Source organism: Stomoxys calcitrans, chromosome 1 (assembly GCF_963082655.1).
Source record: "Stomoxys calcitrans chromosome 1, idStoCalc2.1, whole genome shotgun sequence".
NCBI classification, from domain to species: Eukaryota; Metazoa; Arthropoda; class Insecta; order Diptera; family Muscidae; genus Stomoxys; species Stomoxys calcitrans.
The window spans coordinates 162,002,482-162,026,827 of NC_081552.1; the positions used below are offsets into that span (position 1 = coordinate 162,002,482).

The 24,346-nt window shown below is 39.5% G+C and overlaps 2 protein-coding genes and 1 long non-coding RNA gene across 3 annotated transcripts; 2 read left to right on the forward strand and 1 right to left on the reverse strand.

The window, feature by feature from the left end:
- Positions 1-6,289: 6,289 nt before the first annotated feature.
- LOC131998074 (uncharacterized) lies at positions 6,290-7,349 on the reverse strand. Its single transcript, XR_009398534.1, has 2 exons — positions 6,691-7,349; positions 6,290-6,628 (listed from the first exon to the last, which is right to left on the reverse strand). It is a non-coding gene; the product is annotated as an uncharacterized LOC131998074 (long non-coding RNA).
- A 1,748-nt stretch (positions 7,350-9,097) lies between these two features.
- Positions 9,098-12,588, forward strand: LOC131997165 (uncharacterized). The gene is made up of 2 exons (XM_059367650.1): positions 9,098-12,457; positions 12,520-12,588. The coding sequence occupies exons 1-2, from the start codon at positions 9,098-9,100 to the stop codon at positions 12,586-12,588; spliced, it is 3,429 nt and encodes a 1,142-aa protein (XP_059223633.1).
- A 913-nt stretch (positions 12,589-13,501) lies between these two features.
- On the forward strand, positions 13,502-14,644 carry LOC131997167 (uncharacterized). The gene is made up of 2 exons (XM_059367654.1): positions 13,502-14,383; positions 14,600-14,644. The coding sequence occupies exons 1-2, from the start codon at positions 13,502-13,504 to the stop codon at positions 14,642-14,644; spliced, it is 927 nt and encodes a 308-aa protein (XP_059223637.1).
- The last annotated feature ends 9,702 nt before the right edge of the window (positions 14,645-24,346 follow it).

The window sequence follows — 24,346 nt, forward strand, 5'->3', positions numbered from 1 at the left end:
GAAATTTTGCACGAAGTGTTTTGTTGTGATATCCAACAACTGTGCCAAGTATGGTTCAAATCGGTCCATAACCTGATATAGCTGCCATATAAACCGATCTTGGGTCTTGACTTCTTGAGCCTCTAGAGTGCGCAATTCTTATTCGATTTGAATGAAATTTTGCACGACGTGTTTTGGTATGATATCCAACAATTGTGCAAAGTATGGTATAAATCGGTCCATAACCTGATATAGCTGCCATATAAACCGATCTTGGGTCTTGATTTCTTGAACCTCTAGAAGGCGCAAATCTTATCCGATTGGAATGAAATTTTGCACGACGTATTTTGTTGTGATATCCAACAATTTTGTCAAGTATGGTTCAAATCGGTTCATAATCTGGTATAGCTGTCATATAAACCGATCTTGGATCTTGACTTCTTGAGCCAAGTGATGGCGCAATTCTCATCCGATTTGGCTTAAATTTTGCATGAGGTGTTTTGTTATGACTTCCAATAACTGTGCTAAGTATGGCCTAAATCGATATAGAACCTGATATAGCTGCCATATAAACCGATCTGGGATCTTGACTTCTCGAACCTCTAGAGGGCGCAATTCTCATCCGATTTGGCTGAAATTTTGTACAAGGCCTTCTCTCATGACCTTCAATATACGTGTCTAGTATTGTCTGAATCGATCAATAGCTTGATACAGCTCCCATATAAACCTATCTCCCGATTTTGCTTCTTAAGCCCTTACAAGGCGCAATTTTTATCCGAATGAACTGAAATATTACACAATGACTTCTACAATGTCAATCAGCATTCAATTATGGTCCAAATCGGACTATAACTTGATATAGCTCCAATAGGATAACAGTTCTTATTCAATTATTATTATTTGTCTAAAAAGAGATACCGCGCATAGAACTCGACAAATGCGATCAATGGTGGAGGGTATATAAGATTCGGCCCGGCCGAACTTAGCACGCTCTTACTTGTTATAAGATATTTGGTTCTGACTTCCAATAATTGTGCGTATGGTCTTAAACGGTTCATAACCATAAAGCTCCCATATAAACCGATCTCGGATCTTGATTTCTTTAAGTCCTAGAGGGCGCAATTTGTATCCGATTTGGCTAAAACTTTGCACAGTAACTTCTCCTATGACCTTCAACATACGTGATAAATATGGTTTGAATCAATTTTTAATCTGATTTAGGTCCCATAAAAATCGACCGATTCCATAAAAACTAATTAATATTTATTATTCTTTGTTTGCATTTAAAGGGACATCGGACAAAGAAATATTCATATGCGATCCATGGTGGAGAGTATATAAGATTCGGCCCAACCGAATTTTGCATGCTTTTAGTTTTTCGAGGTTACTTTTAGTATTAATAGCGCACAGCAAGCAGATTATTGACTTAATTGTCCAATTGTCCTGTCCAAGTGGCACGGTGCGGATTAATATATGCACCGTCTTTTCAACTGAACCTAACCTAAAACTGAACTTGTATACATATCACTCTGTTGTTGGATAGCCAAGCCTGAGGTATAGGATATTATAACAAAGTGCATTTGTTTTTACCACCCAACCTGTTCCGGGTTTTAGACATCAGAATGAACTCAGGTAGAGTTAGAATAGTACGATAGTTTCAGCGTGTATGCAGATATTTCTGATCTGCTAAAACTTTACAAAAGGAATCATACTCCTCTCAGTGATGTGACGAAAGACACGGGTTAGGTTGAAGAGGAACTTCATGTTATCTCTCCAGCGCCCTGTTTCCTTAATCTCAGTTTTACCATTGCTGAAGGCTGCTATCAATTGGTCATATTTTCTCTTCAAATCCTGCCCAAAGGAGAAATCATCTAACATATTCTAGAGTCCTTCTGCTATACTGCTCTCAAAGAGTTTCTTCTCTGTGCTTACCAAGTAATCCTTTACCCGAGTAGCATTCTTTTAGATAGCCTGTGTATTACAGGCTGACATGGGGTTTGGATTTTAATGCCGTCAGATTAAAGCTTATGGCACACTGTTGCTGCCCATTGGGACGATAGCTTTAAGCTTCTTTAATTGCATTTCCCATTATATCTCTGTGGAAATGGTGATCCATTCATTGCCTATTCTTATTTTAAGCAGCCACAGCACACCTAGAAAAAGCACCCTATACCAATTATGTTGTCTCATTTATGGCCTTCTGAACGTACTGAGGGTCAAGTTTTGTTTTCTTTTTTGACTTGCATGGCAAAATATCCATACTACGTCCTCCAAACCAAAAACTTGACCCTCAGTATATTTTAAAGGCTATAAATACTAATGGAGGTAACATTATTGTTTTAGGGTGTTCTTTCATAATATTTTGTCGTTCCTAAATGTAAGAATACTCAAAGTTTTGATCACCCTTTCCATATCTCTATGGAGAAAGCAATGAAAGCATTTGTGGTTCACAAGATGCCAACTTCATTCGTTATTATGGACAATAATGCTTCAAAAAATGTCTGCAAGTGCGTTAAACTATGGTTTTATATAAAAACATAGATCTATTCATCTAACCCTCAGATCACCGTATTCAAACCAATTAAAAAACCTTCAGAAGTCTTGGGTAGGAGAACAAGTTCAAATTCTCCCAGGTTCGTTAAAAAAAAAAATTAGTTGCAAGCCTTCCCCCAACGTGAAGATCAGTACTTACATTAAAAAGTTACCCAAATAGTTTTTAGATTTTACGGAGCCTTAAGAACTTTAATAACAATACGAAGAACTAATTTTTGTTACATCACACCCCTTTTTACTTACTACATGAAAAATATAAGTATCCCGAATTAGATGTCCAAGCATAAATTGGAATTAATATTTACTCTTCTTTAATATAACTCAGCAACTTTTTCGCCAATATTTTTTATATAAACATTTTCCTGATCATGTCTTAAGAGATTACTAGTGAACATTTTATTTTCTTTAATTCAATCAAATGTAAATTTTCCATAATTAAAAAAAAAAAACAAGTAAAAACGTGTAAAGTTTGGCCGCGCCGAACATTGGATACCCACCCTACTATTTTATTATAACTCCACTACAATATCCATAGTTATATCTAAATAGCGGCTGGTCTCGAGCATATTTTATTCAGGTCCCGAGAACTCATATACAAGTAACAGTTTCAGCGAAATCAGGCAAGGAATCCGCTTTTCATGGGACTAGACCGAAAATTGGAAAATCGGTCTATATGACAGCTATATCTGTATAGTCTGATCTGATTCATATTTGGGACGGATGTCGGGAGTCTTAAATTAACGCACTATTTCAAATTTCAACAAAATCGGCTAATAAATAAAGCTTTTTGGGCTTCAGACCCTTAATCGGAATATCGGTCTATATGACAGCTATATCTAAATATCGTCCGATCTTTACAATATATGATCAGATGGCGGGAGGCTTAAAGCAACTAACTGATTCACATTTCAGTGAAATCGGGTAATAATTAACGCTTTTGTGGGCGCCAGACCTTTAATCGGCATATCGGTCAATATGACGGATAATAAATGCAGCGTTTATGGGCATTAGACCCTTAACCAGCGGGTCGGTCCATATATCTGAATATAGTCCGATCTGAATCATATTCGGGTCGGATATCGGGAGGCCTAAAACTACTCCCTATTTCAAATTTCAACGAAATCGGGTAATAAATAAAGCTTTTTGGGCTCAGACTCTTAATCGGCATATCGGTCTAAATGACAGCTATATCTAAATATGTACCGTTTTGGTACATTCAAGAACTTAGCTTGCGTGCAGATATATCTGTGCCAAATTTCAGCTCAATATCTCAATTTTGGAAGACTCTAAAGTGATTACAACAGGCGGACGGAAAGACACACGGACATCGTTATATCGTCTTAGAATTTTACGACGATCAGAAATATATATACTTTGTAGAGTCGGAAATCAATATGGACAAATTTGCATTTGTCCTTAACTTAAGCTTTAAATATTTTTGAATTTATTACCCTGAATTATAGAGTATTATTGTGAATTATCTATAACATAAGATTTGAATTGCCATTTAGTTCTAAGTTTGCTATTGAAATGTAATAGAATCTAAGTTATTGTGAATTAATTGTTTTTAAGAGTTTAGTACAAAAGGTTAGCTGTTAACTTTTTATGCCCACTCACTTCACTTACTCTACAACCGCAGTCAAGGTGAGCAACACAAGCTATTTCTCCTCTTTTTCCACAATAAACTCTAACACCATATACTCGTCATAAACCGAAATCTAACCATCTTTTTATTTCACACTTTTAAATTTTGGGCTACCTCAACCTTTCACTTTACTTATTATTCCTCTGTGTACGAGGAATAATAAGTAGTAAACCCGCTCACATACAGTCCACTTGTTTCACAGAGGGAATTCCAATAGTGACGTCACAAGGCCAAAGATCGACACACCGCAGCTAATCCGCTCATTCTATTCACCCCCGCTACGTACACATAGGAAAACCCCCCAATTTTGTGCATGGTCCTTCGTACGCCGTTCACTGAGAAGACCATTGACTGAGGTAACCCCATCTCCTTACATTGCCCAACATAGTTGTCGGTAAGTGAACCTTTTTTTGGTTTTGTTCTTAAATATAAAAAAGGCAAACATACATACATAAAAATCAAGGTGACATACATAAAGATCAAAAGAGGTTAAAATTGTGAAAGATTCGAAGTGTTTATGCGAAACAAAGAAGAAGAGGTGCAATCCCTGCATGTATATTCAAAATCGTGGTAATTGAAGAAAAGACTGATCATCTCTATTAGTGTCGCAAGTGTATGTATGTATGTAAATGCCTTCTTTTAATCACAATATTCATATAAAGGTGTGCAAAGTGCAAAGTGTTCATTTGTCTGTCCAGCTTCGTTTGACATAGAGAAAAAAAAATTCTCTCTAGTGGTTTCGTGTGAAATCTTTTCATTTGAGTACGTTTCCAACCCTTTTTCTATTGGCAAAAATTCAAATTCAGCTCATCTAAAGACACAAAACGCAAAATTTGACAAAGTTTCATGTAACGGGTCGGAGTCCCGCAATTGTTATACATACATATCTTTGCAACAAATAGAAAGAGCTTGTGATACATAGATCGCCTATGTGCAACGTTAAAGTTCAGTAACCTTTTTTCACCGTGCAATACATAACTCACAGATTGGATTCTCTCATTCTTTTGAGCAAGAGAGAGAGAGAAGAAACAAGAGATTCGGAGAGAATAGTCAACAAGTGTCATATGCCAAATTTGAACGAAAGGAAAGAAGAGCGCGGACAGACAAACAGCACTTAGAAGAAGCAGAAGAGTTAGTTCATAATTTTATGTGGTGCGAAATAGAAGTTGTGCAGCCTATATGCAATAGAATACAGTCTGTATTTGAAGTATTTGAAAAACAGAAAATTGTAAATAATTTAAAGGAGAAAAGTTTAATTTATTGCAGTCTGAATAAAGAAATTGTGAAATGATTAAAAAGCGAAATTAAAGATTTGTGAATAATTGAAAAAAAGACGAAAGAAGTCTGTGTAAGCCCGACAGAAAAGTAGAAGAAGATAGAAAACGAAACCGAAAAAAATTTTTTAAAGTTTTGGAAATCGATTGTAATCGCCCTATCGAAAGGTAAAATCAAGTACTTTTCAATTAAAATTAAACTAGCATTCAAGAACGAAACAAACAAGGTTAAAATTATTGCACGAACGTTTTCGATATTGCACTTCCCTCATATCACAGCGTTGTTTGGTTGCAATTGCACAGTTCCCTATTATTTATAAGGTGGTTTATTCTTGGCACCTTTGTGATTTTGGGAGAAAGAGAAGTATTGCACTAGAACTGGGCCTTTTCAAATTCACAGCACTGTTACAAGTCATTGCCTCAACCTGTTATTATTGCACTCATTTTGTTTTCTCCACTATTCGTTTATTTTTGCACTCCCTTTCGTTGTCCATGTAAATTATCTGTAAAGATCACTAGCCAATCCATCAAACATCGAACAAAAGGAGGGAAACACAAACATACCTACGGAGACCTGTCACTTCAAAAATATAACGAAGGCGAAATCAAGACAGAGCACATACCGATTAAAAGACAAGAAAAAAAGGGAAGAAGATAACATTTTGAGATAATACACTTTTCCACAGTTCTATTTCCACATCATTTAAAATCAATCAGAAAGGATAAAAGTTGAAACAATTATTATGTTCATTACAAGTGAACATTATTGCACAATGTCATGAAAAATATTGCACTTTTCCCTAATTTCCTTATATAATTTGTATAATATTGCACTGTGTACAGAGAAATTATTTATTGCACATTAAAAGCCTTAAAGACCGTAAAGAATATTGCACACACAGACACAGATGTATTGCACTTATTTCAGCTAAAAATTACTGCCCATAATTCTAATTAATTAAATATCGAGCTTATTGCACGGATTGATAATATCGTACGATATTAAAATATCGCATTATTGCACTAAATTGAAAAAATTGTACTACGTTCTAAACATATTGCACAAATTTTTTAACACGAACACACCGGTTATTGCGTTGGTTGGACCTGCAGTCCAGAAAGAAGAATAATTGCACATATCCCAACAACAATTTGAAGATTAGTGCCAACTTCCCACCTGTTGGGTTTTTTATGAAATGTTACAACGGCTTCGTATTATATTACCAATCACAGACTTACTTAAATAGTAGAATCACCACTGTGCTTATTATTATAGCAGCGCCTTTGTAGCAATAGACAATCATAATTACCGAATTCCAATTATATTGCAATTATATTAACTAAGGCACAGTAGCCTTGTGGCCTTGTTATTGCACTGCTCCCGGCTTTTTTTTTGATAAATTTCTTGTTGCACATTTTATATTTATATATTTGAAAATTTGTCCATCTATTAAGCATAGACAAAGAAAAGAAGAATAAACCAAGCCTTGGTTGTCCGGAATAAGAATAACGAAAACAAAACAAAAACACACTTACGTACATACGTACATACGCACATACGTACAGACAAGGGAGGCCATCAACCAACTCTGGTTTTCATTGATTTGGTTACGTATGACAGAACGCATGGTACAGTAAGATAGGGTAAAGGGAGAAAATACTGCACTAATCTTCAAACTAACATAGATATGTATATGCACTGGAAAATCTAATGAATTTATATAATAAATATTTGGTTTATTGCATCGATTGATGAACATTGCACTTGCCACAAGTCGTAACACTATTACATTTAAATTGCACTTGCCCCTGACGTTTTTAATTGCACGAGTCCCAGGTTGTCATAGTATGAAAAAAGAAATTTTTAAATACTTAAAGCCATTTGATCGTACTGTTTATTGATTTAAGTCCATTTTTAAACTTCGAATTATCGGAAGGACTCTGCCACAGAGACTAAATTTGCGTAACACACCATACATTATTACAGTTGGTTGGAAGTATTGCACCTGTTTAAATCACGGCACGGCAGTCACATTAGCTTATTGGTGGCACATTTACATCGTTTTGTTCACAGTTCAGGCTGTATAAGGTGTTTGATTATCGTCCGCTAACTATTGAAAAGAATAGGCACAAAGACGAATCAGGACAAAATACACATATGTACATACGTACATAGCAGGCATAGCATACACATATGTATATACGTAGATGCACTTCCTCGTTGTTTTGCTTATTACATTGGGTCATTGACTAGATGAAGAATCATCCACCAAGCATTCAGTGGTGCCAGATGAATTGATTTTTAAATATTTCTGGGATTGTGGTTTTATTTCCATTCGTTTACACACAACTGGTATTTAAGGGACAAGACTGTTTACGTGCTTGTTTCCCATTGTTGCTTATAAATTGTACAAGTCCCAATTTGTATTTACGTAACGAAAAAGACGAAATTTTCAAAACACTGTCGTCGTATTCATTCAGTCGTTTAAAGCCACTGGGTTGTGTAGAATATATTGCACTTGTTTTCATGTCAGAAACTGCTAAAACTAAACCTACCTAATATCACATTAACGTTCCATTGCTATTGCATGTAATTAAAAGTAATTGCACTTGCTCCATATTGCAACGTCGCAAATCTCAGTAAAATTATTATTTGAACATTGCTATAATTCATTTTTTAATACTACGCTGTTCTCTCACACTCATTAATATTGCACCCAGTTTATTGTGTTTGATCATTCGCTATTCTTATTGCGAATGGATAGGAGGAAGTTCAAGACAAGATAAGAAAACTTACGCATGTACATGCGTACAGGTCAAGCATATAATTCGTAAACACTTTTCCTCTTCGTTTTGTCTATGTTCTACTGCCTTGGGGTCATTGACTAGATAAAAGACTCAATCACATATATAGTGTTGCCGGATTTGGGGATTTTTGATTAGTTGCGGGATTGTGCCTTTCAGTGCATATTGCCGAAACGCGACACCCTATTTCACTTATCTCTGCTACACCCCAGACACATTGAATTCTTACAACATTTCTGGTGTGAACTAGTTTTGCAGGTTGGATTTGTTGAATACGTTGAACTTTTTTTTAAGGGCTTGTGTTCTTGTGAGAGAATTCACACGAATTACATTGCCGAAACCGCAATTTGGGTTTGTTAGTCAAGCTCTTTTGAATTCGAATGCCTTTCGACAGTATATCGCTTTTTACCGCTATGGTTATGCTCATCTCGTACGTTTAAATCTCCCGCTTACGATCTAAAGGATTATTTGGATTTTCCTAAAATCTCGAGTTTATTATTAAGTCTAAGAGGGCAGCTCCTTTTAGACGACCGCGTAGTTCTGAATTAGAAGGCTATATTTCGGCATTGATTGCATACCCCGCTACCTTACTAATTCAGAATTTTGTTGATTCTCTCAGACGCTGAAGCAACGATTTGGTTGTTTATTGTAGCTTACGCTTGCATTTACTCGAACCTCAAATCCAAATCGTTTCTCTCTCTCTCTGTTTCTCTACAAAGAGAGTTCAACCGAAACAACACCAAATAATTTTTAGACTTACTGAGAACATAGCCAACTCTGCGCTTCTCTCCCTTTCGATCCAGTTTTCTTCTCTCGCTCTATTGTACGGGACCGATTTAAGATGAGCTTGGAAAACGCAGCCTCAGATTTAGCATCCCTACCTTCGGGATCTAATAATCTTACAAGCTCGTCTTCCTCAGTGAGAAATTCACCTAGTCAGGACAAGTTTCTCTTTGACTGTGACCATTTGATCAACTTTTGCACTCAGTTTGAACAGAGTGATATTCAAGATCAAACGGATTCGGTATTGGAGGTGAAGTTGGAGGACTTGGAGAATAGGTGGCAACGGCTTCAAGCTACCTATGAAGGTCTCATGCTAGCTCCAAGTAACACCAATACCAAGGACTTTAGGGCGAACGCGAGGATAAATTTCAACGCCAGCTCCGAAGCTTATTACACAGCTAGATCGCAGATTCTCGACATTCTGAGAATCTCGGGGGGAAATGCTCGCCAAAACGCGAGGCACAGCCTTATTCCGGCTTATATTCCCCAACCCTCGGCTAACCATCCTTCTCAAGAGATTGGTAGTGGCTACATCAAGGTCCCTCCCTGTGATACTGAGGTATTTAAAGGAGGCTACGAGGAATGGCCGTCATTCCGTGACATGTTCACGGCGGTTTACGCAAACCATCCGAAATTGACTCGAGCTCAAAAGTTATATCATCTGCGAAATAAGACTAAGGGGGCAGCCGGCACCATAGTCAAAAGATACACTCTCTGTGATGAGAATTTTGAGCTCGCTTGGAGTGCCCCCAAGGCTCGGTATGAAAATAAGCGAGTCTTAGTAGATAATCAGTTGAAAATCCTCTTCAACATCCCAACGGCCTCTGTGGAGAATAGTGAAGCAATTCACAGGATTCAATCCACAGTTAACGATTGTCTCTGCACTCTAAGAACTCTTGACGTCAATGTGGAAAGCTGGGATCCAATCTTGTTATACTTGGTATCAACCAAGTTGCCAGATGAGACACTGGCTCTCTGGGAACAATCACTCACATCTCACCGTGAACTTCCCACTTGGAACCAGTTAGACGAGTTTCTCATTAGCCGATACGAGATCGTAGAACGTCTCTCAAGCATGAAGGCCACAAAAACTAGAAGTTCGCTCCCATCTCAAAACAGTGGTAAGATCCAAACTTATCACTCGCAAGAAAAGCTCAGTTCTTCTTGCCCCCTATGCAGTTCCGATCACTCGATAAGAAGTTGTGGCCAGTTTCGCAAATATACTGCACAGCAACGCATAGATTTTGCGTTTAAACACAAATTATGCATTAATTGCTTATCCTCGTCTCATCTCAAGACAAATTGCAAAAGTACAAACACTTGCATCGTTTGTCACAAGCCACATCATACCCTTCTTCACCTTAAAGGTAAACCTGAGGGAAAATCTGAGGATCAAGTACCTCATACCAGTCATAACGACAACAAAGTTCCGATCCAATCATCTGATCCAAGCCCAAAGGCTTCATCTCATATTGAAGCGCCCTCAACTTCAGGGGCAAGACGCCCCTCTCATGTTCAGGCCAATTTCTCGGCCAACAATGAAATGATTTTGCTACGAACAGCTCTGGTTCGCATTGAACATCATGGGGAGCTGTTTACTCTAAGAGCCCTCATTGATCCTGGTTCTCAACGAACATTCATTACTCAAAGAATGCAGAAGCGCTTGCAACTTCCCACTACTAAAGCGCACTTTGAGATTTTTGGAATTGGCGAACAAACTCAAACGTCGGAAAAGGAATGCCAACTCGTCATTGCTGCCGAGAAGTACGATGTCCGCTTTACTGTCTCGGCAATAGTTTTGCCTAAAGTGACAAAATGGCTCCCTTCAGTCTCATTCGAGATTTCAAATCCCTCAGACTTGGAGGAGCTTGACTTAGCCGATCCAAACTTTAATAAATCCGCTCAAATTGACCTAATTTTAGGCAATGATCCTGAACGATTCATAAATATTGATGGAATCAGGAAGAATATATGTGGCGATACCTCAGCATACAATACAGTTTTTGGCTGGGTATTGAGCGGTCCAATGCAAACTGACAGAATTTTCTCATTTTCCACGAACGTGGTTGAATCCGAGGATGTAAAAATAAGCGAACTTCTGAGAAAATTCTGGGAGCAAGAAGAGATACCCATGGCTTCCCCTCTGTGTGAGGAAGATCAGTTTTGCGAGGAGTTCTACTCGAAAACTACCTCCAGATCCCCGGATGGTAGATACGTCGTGAGACTGCCTTTCAAAGCAGAATTCTCCGACTCCCTATCTCTTGGCTCATCTCGTTTTCTCGCTCTGGCTCAATATAATCGAATGGAGTCAAAGCTCTCCGATGATCCCGAGCTAAATACCGAATATAATTCAGTTTTGAATGAGTACATCTCTCTCGGTCATGCTGAAGAGACCTCATCCCAAGAAATAAACTCCGGTGGAAAATACAATTCGTTCTATCTCCCCCACCATGCAGTCGTCCGTCCAGAGCATAAGTCCACTAAAGTCAGAATCGTCTTTAACGCGTCTCGTAAGAGCAAATCGGGCCAGTCTTTAAATGATGTGCTCCATACTGGGCCTACGCTCCAGACTGATTTGACATCAGTACTTCTCAATTGGCGAAAGTATAGATATGTTTTCTGCGGGGACATTCAAAAGATGTATAGGCAGATATGGCTACACCCAATCGACAGAGCTTATCAGCGTATACTTTTCCGGCCAGATCCCAAGGGACCGGTAAAAGATTTTGAGTTAAAAACGGTTACCTTTGGCCTGAACTGTGCGCCGTTTTTAGCAATTCGCACGCTCCTACAACTCGCCTCGGATTCTGAAAGTGAATTTCCCGATGTTGCAGAAACATTGAGAAAAGAGACATATGTCGACGACATTTTGTCCGGAGGCTTCTCTATAGAGGACACTATTCGAGCACAAGAGAACTTAAGCTCAGTCCTTAAGCATGCAGGGTTTCCTCTTGTCAAAATGACTGCAAACAACCCCAAATTGCTTGCTCATCTCCCACAAGAGAGTCTATATGACTCCGAGTTCTTGCGCTTTAACGAGTCGAGCACTACCAAGACACTTGGCATCAAATGGAATGCGCTAACTGATTCCTTCAGTTACACTCTCGGCGCCATTCCGACGGACCAACCCATTAGTAAACGCAAGGTACTTTCAGCCGTTGCTCAATTATTTGATCCTGCAGGTTGGGTTGCTCCTGTAGTAATTAGATCGAAGATATTGATGCAACAACTTTGGCTCGAAGGTCTTGATTGGGATGATGAACTCAGCCCAGAGACTTTGCTGAAGTGGAACGCTCTGGTATCCGATTTGAAGCACATCGGGTCAATTTCTATTCCTAGATGGCTGCAGTACCATCCCTCCGATATAGTTGAAATACACGGATTCTCTGACGCGTCTCAAGCGGCAATGTGTGCATGCGTTTATATCCGGTGCCAGACTCTGAAATATGTTGTCTTCTCTAACTTGCTCGTTGCGAAAAGCAAGGTAGCACCACTAAAACCCGTCTGCCTGCCTCGATTGGAGCTCAATGGGGCATTTCTGCTCGCTAAGCTCGTCAACTTCGTACTATGTACTTTTGATTTGAATATCAGTGGCATAACTCTTTGGACGGACTCTTCAATAGTACTTGGTTGGTTGACAAAGCCACCATGGACCTGGGAGACATACGTGGCAAATCGAACGTCGAAGATACACGATCTCTTACCCGGGGGGACATGGCGACATGTCCCTACTCACGACAATCCAGCTGACCTCGGAACGAGAGGCTGCAGGCCACAGGATCTCATCGGCAATTCGTTGTGGTTTAATGGCCCGACTTGGCTAACGAACCCACCATCAGAATGGCCCAACCGAAATCCGTTGGTCTCTCCGGAAATAGGGAGGCGGCAGAATATTCAGGTCATGCATGGAACTATCGAGGACTCTGACATCTTGATAAGGTTTTCTTCCTATACCCGTGCCTTGAGAGTGATCTCTTTTGTATTTCGTTTTTACCATAACTGCCTGAGTAGATATAGGGGTACCGCGAGGAATTCCTCCCCCATCCTCACCCAAGATGAAGTGACTTTCACGAAAAATCGTCTCATAATGCTGGCTCAAATTAGATGGTACCCAGAGGAGTACAAGACTGTAAGTAGATCCGAGGAATTGTCTTGCAAAAGTTCACTGCAATGCTTGAACCCATTTCTGGACCGTAACAAAGTCCTACGGGTGAATGGTCGGCTGGCCGCCTCTTCCCTACCGTATAACGAGAAATTCCCAGTTATACTTCCTGGTAACTCTCGTCTCTGTCAGTTGTATTTGCTCCACTTGCACACGTTCCTGGCCCATGGAGAATGTATTTTAATGTGTCGTATGGTCCAGACAGAATTTTACATTTCTCGTCTAAAACCAAGGGTGAAAAGCATCATCCATAAATGCAAGACATGCATAATTTTCAAGAAAAGATCTTGCGCCCAGATAATGGCACCGCTCCCTCAAGATAGATGTACGATAACTCCGGCATTTCACGTCACGGGCATAGACTTTGCAGGGCCTTTTGACATTAAGAGTTCGCCACTACGCCGTTCCCCTCTCTTAAAGGGTTATGTCAGCATCTTTGTATGCTTCGCCACGAAAGCCGTACATCTGGAACCATGCTCGGAACTTTCCACGGCGGCATTTGAGGCCGCTTTTGCTCGTTTTCTTGGGAGACGAGGCCTACCTCGGAAGGTAGTTTCGGATAATGGTAGGAATTTCGTTGGTGCCAGTCGCAAGCTTCTACGGGAATTCAGGAGTTTTATCCAAGTAGTAGCAAGCGATATATCTGAGAAATACTCGACACAGGGGTTTGAATGGCAATTTATACCGCCCCATGCTCCACATATGGGTGGACTTTGGGAGGCAGCCGTTAAGAGCTTCAAACACCATTTTAAACGAGTGGCTGGAGCTCACTTGTTCACCTTCGAACAGTTTGCTACCGTTCTTGCGCGGATCGAAGGAGTCTTGAACTCACGTCCAATTTCCGCCGTCTCTGAGGACCCGAACGACCTCACAGCTTTGACTCCCGGGCACTTTTTGAAGGGTTCGCCAATCATGTCATTTCTGGAGCCGAATGCGCAAGACATATCCCTGATAAATAGATGGCTAAGGCTGAAGGCGATACATCACCAGTTCGCTACACAATGGAAGGAAGATTACCTCAAGGCTCTTCAAAAACGATATAAGTGGAAGAACACTTCTCCTAATGTAAAGATCGGTGATCTTGTAGTCGTAATTGACGATTTGCTGCCCCCTAGCGACTGGCGATTGGGGAGAGTAGTTAAGACTCACGCTGGGTCCGATAGCAATACAAGAGTTGCGGAGGTGAGGATTGCCTCCGGTATCATTACTCGACCGATTGTGAAATTATGTCTCCTTCCCTTTCTGGACCAACCCCAGTAGTATATCGCTGAGATGTATTGGTATCTGGATGATCAAACCCAACTTTTACTCTAACTAATACAGAATCTTTTCTCATCTCATTTTAATTAGCCACTTCAACCTTTCAAATGCAATTCGCTAACCTCTCACCATTTTCAGATAAAACATGCCTGGTCAAGATATGTACAAATGCCATCTATGTAAGAAAAGGCACGCTCTTAGATATTGCCCAAAATTTGTCAAGATGACCGTAGAGGAAAGACGAGCGGCCGTTCGACAACACAACTATTGTCGCAATTGCTTAGCGCGAAGCCACACCATGGAAGAATGTGAATCTTCTGGAACATGTCGAAAGTGTGGATTTCAGCACCACACTATGTTGCACCCACGAAAATTCACCGTGCAACAAACGAAATCCAACACTTCGACCAGATCCATCCAGTCTCGCCTCCAAAAGCAACAGCCTGCAAGATCCATCGCTTCCACCAAGCCACCGAAAAGGTCAGCAAAGTCCCACTCTACCGCCATTCACAAATCATCTCGACATCAGCAACTCACACGCCGTACCAAACAGCAACACACCCAGCAACGCACGCATCAACGCAAGAAGCCTCAGAAGACAAAAAGAAACCACCAAAAGCCTGGTAAGAGGCAACAACAGCAACTTACAAAGAAGCAATCTTCAACCCCTCAACCAAATGTCTTAATCCTCTCGGAAGCTATAAAGTCCTTAGCGACCGTATTGTGCACTACACCATCAAACTTTGCGTAAACGCAAGGCCGGCGCCATGGACAAATTTGCATTTGTCCTTAACTTAAGCTTTAAATATTTTTGAATTTATTACCCTGAATTATAGAGTATTATTGTGAATTATCTATAACATAAGATTTGAATTGCCATTTAGTTCTAAGTTTGCTATTGAAATGTAATAGAATCTAAGTTATTGTGAATTAATTGTTTTTAAGAGTTTAGTACAAAAGGTTAGCTGTTAACTTTTTATGCCCACTCACTTCACTTACTCTACAACCGCAGTCAAGGTGAGCAACACAAGCTATTTCTCCTCTTTTTCCACAATAAACTCTAACACCATATACTCGTCATAAACCGAAATCTAACCATCTTTTTATTTCACACTTTTAAATTTTGGGCTACCTCAACCTTTCACTTTACTTATTATTCCTCTGTGTACGAGGAATAATAAGTAGTAAACCCGCTCACATACAGTCCACTTGTTTCACAGAGGGAATTCCAATAGTGACGTCACAAGGCCAAAGATCGACACACCGCAGCTAATCCGCTCATTCTATTCACCCCCGCTACGTACACATAGGAAAACCCCCCAATTTTGTGCACAATATTTTGATGTATTGCAAACGGAAAGACTAAATGAATATACCCTTTATCCTATGTTGTTGGGTATAAAAATTGAATGTGACCACCCCTGAACATTTGATTCAAATCGAGAAACATTCACTTCATTGTACATTAAAACAAAAGATGTGCATCGATAATCAATGTCTCATTTTATTCGTTGGTTATGTGGCTCTCGCAAAGTTTACAACCCATGACACTTTTTTCAGTTTTAGATTTGAAAAGAAAAAAAACAAGTAAAAGCGTGCTAAGTTCGGCTGGGCCGAATCTTATATACCCTCCACCATGGATCGCATTTGTCGAGTTCTTTTCACGGCATCTCTTCTTAAGCAAAAAAGGATATAAGAAAAGATTTGCTCTGCTATTAGAGCGATATCAAGATATGGTCCGGTTTGAACCACAATTAAATTATATGTTGGAGACCTGTGTAAAATTTCAGTCAATTCGAATAAGAATTGCGCCCTTTGGGGGCTCAAGAAGTATAATAGAGAGATCGATTTATATGGGATCTGTATTGGGCTATATACCGATTCAGACCATAATAAACACGTATGTTGACGGTCATGAGAGAATCCGTCGTACAATATTTCAGGCAAATCGTATAATAATTGCGACCTCTATAGGTCAAGATCCCAGATCGGTTTATATGGCAGCTATATCAGGTTATGAACCGATTTCAACCATACTTGGCACAGTTGTTGGATATCATAACAAAACACGTCGGGCCAAAATTCATTCAAATCGGATAAGAATTGCGCCCTCTAAAGGCTCAAGAAGTCAAGACCCAAGATCGGTTTATATGGCAGCTATATCAGGTTATGAACCGATTTGAACCATTCTTGGCACAGATGTTGGATATCATGGCAAAATACGTCGTGCGAAATTTCATTCCAATCGGATAAGAATTGCGCACTCTAGAGGCTCAAGAATTCAAGACCCAAGATCGGTTATATGGCAGCTATATCAGGTTATGAATTGATTTGAACCATTCTTGGCACAGTTGTTGGATATCATAACAAAACACGCCGGTCCAAAATTCATTTAAATCGGATAAGAATTGCGCACTCTAGAGGCTCAAGAAGTCAAGACCCAAGATCGGTTTATTTGACGGCTATATAAAGTTATGGACCGATTTGAACCATTCTTGGCACAGATGTTGGATATCATGACGAAAAACGTCGTGCGAAATTTCATTCAAATCGTATAAGAATTGCGCACTCTAGAGGCTCAAGAATTCAAGACCCAAGATCGGTTTATATGACAGCTATATAAAGTTATGGACCGATTTGAACCATACTTGGCACAGTTGTTGGATATCATAACAAAACACGTCGTGCCAAAATTCATTCAAATCGGATAAGAATTGCGCACTCTAGGGGCTCAAGAAGTCAAGACCCAAGATCGGTTTATTTGACAGCTATATAAAGTTATGGACCGATTTGAACCATACTTGGCACAGTTGTTGGATATCATAACAAAACACGTCGTGCCAAAATTCATTCAAATCGGATAAGAATTGCGCCCTCTAGAGGCTCAAGAAGTCAAGACCCAAGATCGGTTTATATGACGGCTATATAAAGTTATGGACCGATTTGAACCATTCTTGGCACAGATGTTGTATATCATGACAAAACACGTCGTGCGAAATTTCATTCAAATCGTATAAGAATTGCGCACTCTAGAGGCTCAAGAAGTAAAGACCCAAGATCGGTTTATATGACAGCTATATAAAGTTATGGACCGATTTGAACCATACTTGGCACAGTTGTTGGATATCATAACAAAACACGTCGTGCCAAAACTCATTCAAATCGGATAAGAATTGCACCCTCTAGAGGCTCAAGAAGTCAAGACCCAAGATCAACAGCTATATATATTAAAACATGGACCGATATGGCCCATTTACAATACCAAGCGACCTACACTAATAAGAAGTATTTGTGCAAAATTTCAAGCGGCTAGCTTTACTCCTTCGGAAGTTAGCGTGCTTTCGACAGACAGACGGACGGACGGACGGACAGACGGACGGACGGACGGACAGACGGACGGACGGACGGACAGACGGACGGACGGACGGACAGACGGACGGACATGGCTAGATCGACATAAAATGTCACGACGATCAAGAATATATATACTTTATGGGGTTTTAGACGAATATTTCGAGTAGTTACAAACAGAATGACGAAATTAGTATACCCCCCATCTTATGGTGGAGGGTATAAAAATGTTAGTTTTTTTCACAAAAGTATAACTTCTAAGTGGTTTGTGCGCGACCTTTTCCAATACTTAAGTAAAATAAACTTCATGTTAAGCATAAATAGGCAAAAGTTCATTCATTCATGATAAAGAAAATTATTTTTGAGACAAAAAGTCATCACCCCAATATACATATATGTATCAACCGATGTTATCTTTTAAAGCCTTTGTCTGTGACAGATTTTCCAAAATTTTGCACAATGTCTTCAATATCGGATCAAATTAAGATGAGCCCCCATATATACTCGACAGGAGGCCACCGCCTGGTGAGCGCCTGAGTTCGAATCCTGGGAGCCAATCAGTAAAAATTTTCAGCGGTGGTTTCCCCTCCTAATGCTGCCAACATTTGCCATGTAAAACTTATCTCCAAAGAGAGGTCGCATAGCGGCACGCCTTTCGGACTCGGCTATGAAAGGGAGGCCCCTTATAATTGAGCTAAAACTTGAATCGGACTGCACTCATTGATATGTGAGAAGTTTGCCCCTGTTTCTTAATGGAATGTTCATTTGCAAAATTCGCAATATATTCGACAGATTTAAACTAATACTGCAATAGTCTGGTGATTTGTTTACCGATCCTCGCAAAATTTGGTATGGAAGTTTCTCTAATAAGAAAATTTTAATATAGACGACTTAGCCTTCATACCATTAGAGCGCACAACAAGGCGATTACTGGCATAGTTTAAGTCCATAGCGGCATGCAAATTGCAAATTTTGCCCATGAACATTCCGCTAAGGAACAAGGGCAAACTTCTCATATTCAATGAGTGCAGTCTGATTCAAGTTTAAGCTCAATGATAAGGGGCCTTTTAGCCGAGCCCGAACGGCGTGCCGAACATGCGACACTCATTGAAGAGAAGTTTTTACATGGAAAAGTACCTCACAAATGTTGTTTTCTGATGTTTTCGCCAGGATTCGAACCCTGGCATTAAGCGTCATAGGTGGACATGCTAACATCTGCGCTACGGCGGCCTCCATAGAGGCATGGAGGCCTCCGTAGCGCAGAGCCTTCATAACCAATGTGGTGTACTGTATCAAAAATTCGCCTTAGCCTAACTTCAGTTCGTCCTTACTTGTTTTTACTTGTTGTGTTAGTATTGGTTACCAATCAATTGTTGATTGGTAACCCATATGTTGATATGACAACAAACCTGCGCAAAAAGTACATATTTTAATGTTTCAAACTTAAACAGAAATTATAATTTACAAATATATTTATAAATTCGTTGGTTATTTTGAAAATTATTGAAGTGTAAAGTGAGAACAACATTTTCTTTTGACCCACAGTCAATCATTACTATTAAAATAAATATTGCCACAAATATGTGTGGAAACTAATTAGTAATGGATGAATTATTTGTGGCGAAACGATTGAATTTCCCTTAGGTCATTCAACAACAAATGAAGGCAATCACTTCAACAGACAAATTTCCATTTAGTTGTGTAATCGTTAAAGTTTCGGAAGAGTCGATGAGAAAAGTTAGTCAATATCAGATTGCTTTGAACGAAAATGGCCCAATAATAACAAGTAAAAGCGTGCTAAGTTCAGCCGGGCCGAACCTTGGGAACCCACCACCAAGGATTCTGCTAAAAACTTATACAAAAAGAAGTAAAAACGTGCTGAATTCGGCCGGGAGGAATCTTATATACCCTCCACCATAGATCGCTTTGTCGATTTCTTCTCCCGATATCTCTTTTTTTATGCAAACAAAGTATAAAAGAAAATAATTGATTTAATATAGGAGTTATGTCAAGATATGATGCGATTCGGACCATGATTGAATTGAATGTTGGAGACCATAGTAGAAGTCATTTTGTAAAATTTCAGCTAATTCGAGTAAGAATTGCACCCTTTAGGGGCTCAAGAAATAAAATAGAGAGATCGGTTTATATGGACCATATTTGACACGTATGTTGAAGGTCCTGGGAGAAGCCGTTGTACAAAATTGCAGCCAAATCGGATAATAATTACGCTTTCTGGAGGCTCAAGAAGTCAAGATCTCTAGACGCTCAAGAAGTCAAGAACCCAGATAAGTTTATATGGCAGCTATATCAGGTTATGAACCGCTTTTAACCATACTCAGCACAGCTATTGGAAGTCACAATAAAATACCTCATGCTAAATTTCAGCCACATCGGATAAGCATGTGCCCTCTAGTGGCTTAAGAAGTCAAGATCCAAGATCGGTTTATATGGCAGCTATATCAAAATGGACCGATATAGTCCATTTACAACCCGAACCGACCTACAGTAATAAGAAATATTTGTGCAAATTTCAAGCGCCTAGCTTTACTTCTTTGAAAGTTAGCGTGCTTTCGACAGACAGCAGGATGGACGGACGGATTGATAGACGGACGGACAGACGGACGGACATGGCTAAATCGACAAAAATGTCATGACGATCAAGAATATATATACTTTATGGGGTCTTAGACGAATGTTTCCAGGAGTTACATACAGTATGACGAAATTAGTGTACCCCCAATGGTGGAGGGTATAAAAATTTAGTTGAAGGGCATCATTGTATTCTACATACCAAACTGCTGTCAAACCACCAACAATTAAAGCGTCTAGGAACAGAATAAGGATGATCGAGAGACCGGTTTACACAGTTGATGATGTCGTAACAGTACACCCCATGCAAAATTTCAGTCAAATCGGAAAAAATTGCGGCTTCTAAGGACTCAAGTAGCCAAATTGGGAGATGGGTTTATATGGGAGCTATATCAGGTTATAAACCGACCGTACTTTGCACAGTCGTCTGAAATCATAACAGAACACTATCTGCAAAATTTCAGCCAAAGCGGACAAGAATTGGGGCTTGAGCTTTACGCATTCGACCGCTATCGTGATTTCGACAAATGGACGGACATGACTAGATCGACTCAGAACGTAAAGACGATCAAGAATATATATATTTTACGAGGTGCATATTTCGAGGTGTTACAAACGGAACGACTTGATTAGTGTATCCCCATCCTATGGTAGTGTGTATAAAAATGTTTCGTGCAAATGTAAAGAAATCGTATTTGCACACTTCAATTAATTTTAGGAAACGCCAGATTCCAGAGATTGGTGGTGCGATTTAGGCTAAATTTTGTGTGCTCTCATATAGTACCCTAAAAATAAAAATTTAGTATCCAAATTTCGGATGGGGTAACTCGGGGGGGCGCCCCACCCTAATACCTACCAAACAAATATTTAGACCAGTCACTACAATATGGGACTCAAATGAAAGGTATTTAGGATAAGAAAACGTATCTGATATCCAATTGTCGGACCAAGTATTAGGGGGACCACCCCAACAACCAAAACACCCCTAAATCGGACATATTTACGGACCATGGCAATATGGGACTCAAATGAAAGCTATTTGCGAATAGAAAACGAATCTAATTTCCAAGTGTGGGACTACGTTTCTGGGGTCCACCCCTTCCCCAAAACACCCCCCAAGCAGGACTTATTTCCTGACAATGGGAATATGGGGCTTAAATAAAAGGTATTTGAATGAAGAATCGAATCTGATATCCAAATATGGGACCAAGTGTGTGGAAGGCCGCCTCTCCCCAAAAACATCCCCCAAAGGGAAAAAATTTACGACCACAGCAACATGGGGCTCAAATGAAAGGTCTTTGGGAGTAAAGCACGAATCTGATTTCAATATTCGAGAAAAGTGTCTATGGGGCCTCCCCAACCCCACAAGACCACCCAAATAGGACGAATTTGCTGAATATTGCAATATGAGGCTCAAATAAAAGGGTTTTTAGAGTGGAACACGAATCCAATATATATTTTCAAGGCCAACTCACTGAGTGGCCGAACACCCCCCAAGCCGGTCATGTTTGCCGACTATGGAAATATGGGGCTCAAATTAATGGTATTTGGAAGTAGACCATGTATGTGATATGAATATAGGGACCAACTCTCTAGAGGACGTCCCACCACCATAACCACCCCCAAATAGGACATATTTGCTCACCAAGTCAATTTGGGTATTAAAGAAAGTGGAACTACAAATTTATAGTTTTTAGGGCCAATACCCCAAACCGGACATATTTGCTGACTTTTGCAATAAGGAGTTTGAATGAGATTAGAAAACGAATTTGATATCCAATTTTGAGGCCATGGTAGTATGGTGTTCAAATAAATGATAAATAGATACATGAGGATAAAGCACGTTGCTGATATATTTTCCGGGCTTAGTGATAGGGGACCATCCCAATCCCTAAAACACCCCTAAATCGGGCCTATTTACCGACCATGTCAATGTGGAGCTTAAATGAAAGGTAGTGGGACCAGTATTCTGGGGGTCAACCCCTTTCCCAAAATACCACTCAAAGAGCAATTTTTTACTGACCATCGCAATATGGGGTTCAAATAAAGTTATTTGGGAGTAGAATACGAATTTGATTTGCAAATGTAGGACAATGTATTTAGGGCATTACCCTTTCCCCAAAACACCCCCCAAAGGGTAAAAATTTTGCGACCATGAAAGGTATTTGAGATTAGAAAACGAATTTGATAACATATTTTGGGGTCATGAGTTTGGGGGACGCCCCATCGTGTAAACTCCCCTAAACCAATGGCAATATGGGGTTTAAATAAATGGTATTTGAAAGAAGAGCACGAAGCTGATAGTTTCTCAGGGCCAAGTGTCTGGGGGACCACCTCACACCCGAAAACGCCGCTGAATCAGATATCATGAGAATATCGGCCTGAAATAAAGTATTTTAAGAATGAAGTACACCTTACATCCAAACTTAAATTCGTAGACCAATAAAGATCATATGGGGTTCAGATAAAGGCACTTATATTGTTTTTCACTACAAGCTCTGTAATTGTCGAAAATTAATATTCCTAGGAAACTTTTGTTGCATATAAAGTAAAAGAAGGCGCAGTGGAGCGAGCCCGGGTCAGATAGTAAGACTTATAAAATTCATTGAGTCTAGACACAATTCATTCTCATATGGGCTCATGCTCCGACTGCTAACAAACCGAGGTTATTGTTTACTTGTGCCGCACAGGACTATGAAATCCCGCTTAGGGATTTGAATGACAAAATGACGATTGGCGAATTTAAACTACAAGAGGAAACGTTCGTCAGCGGAATGATTCTAAATATATATCTTAGAGCCATAATTTAAAATTTCTACTCATATTTGACTTTTTTTTATAATAAAATATTTTATAGTTGTTTCTGTTGGTGAGGGCTGCTGTGCATATATCTGGTGTAGGCAACGCTCAGTGTTGTCAGGTGCAATCTGACTTTTACACTGAAATGTTTAAAATTTTATGGCATAATTTCACTCAGAATGTTTCCACGTACGACCATCATTTGTATTGTATACAGTGACTTAAAAAAAAAATAATACTTCTGCACAACTTTCTATGTAGATTATCATGACAAGAGTGCATTGAACTTAAATCTTTGTATGGCGATGGAGCACCATCGTATAGCACTGCGAAAAACTGGTTCTATGTATTCAATCGTGATCTACGCTCAGCCAATGACGAATTCCGTGAAGGTCGTCCAAAAATGGCCGTTACCTTATAAACATCGATGTCGTACGTGAAATTATAATGCAAGATTGTCATCTAAACAACCGTTCGATAGAAACATTTTTCCCACCATCAAACATTCGATATTATATGAACACCTTGCCGTAAAAACGGTTTGTTCTCATTGGATTCCTCAAAATTTGACAATCGCTCAAAAAGAGGCTATTGTCAATTAGCGCTAAGGAATGTTAAACAACAACATGTAAAAGGGCATTAAGTTCAGCCGGACCTAACCTTGGATACCCAACACCTCGGGTATATATGTAAATCATCTTTCGACATAATCCGGTGAAAAAGGCAGCTATATCGACCAAATTCGGCACGGAACTTGAGTGGTCTAATAAATACAAGTCACTATTAAAATTTGTAGAACAAAATATTGGTTTTTTGGCAGCCATATTCAAATATAGACTGATCTGAACTAGATAGGACACGAATTTCGAAAAGCCTAACATAAGTCACTGTGTCAAATTTCAGCGAAATTGGATAATAAATGTGTCTTTTATAGGGCCAAGACTAAAGGGTAGCTATATCAAAATCTGAACCGATCTAGACCAAATTGAAGAAGGATGTCTAGGAGCCTAACACACCTCACTATTCCAAATTTCAGCAACATCGCATAAAAAATGTGGCTGTGGGGGCTATATCAAGATATATTCCGATGCAGCGCATCTTCGAACTTAACCTGCATATGGACAAAAAAAAAGAATCTGTGTA

Bases quoted from the DNA above. Each gene is read 5' to 3' on its own strand.
- LOC131997165 (XM_059367650.1), top strand. From the start codon at position 9,098: ATGAGCTTGGAAAACGCAGCCTCAGATTTAGCATCCCTACCTTCGGGA. The intron at 12,458-12,519 runs GTTTATATCCGG...CGTTGCGAAAAG, and splicing joins AAGCGGCAATGTGTGCATGC to CAAGGTAGCACCACTAAAAC.
- LOC131997167 (XM_059367654.1), top strand. From the start codon at position 13,502: ATGGCACCGCTCCCTCAAGATAGATGTACGATAACTCCGGCATTTCAC. The intron at 14,384-14,599 runs GTGAGGATTGCC...CACCATTTTCAG, and splicing joins GCAATACAAGAGTTGCGGAG to ATAAAACATGCCTGGTCAAG.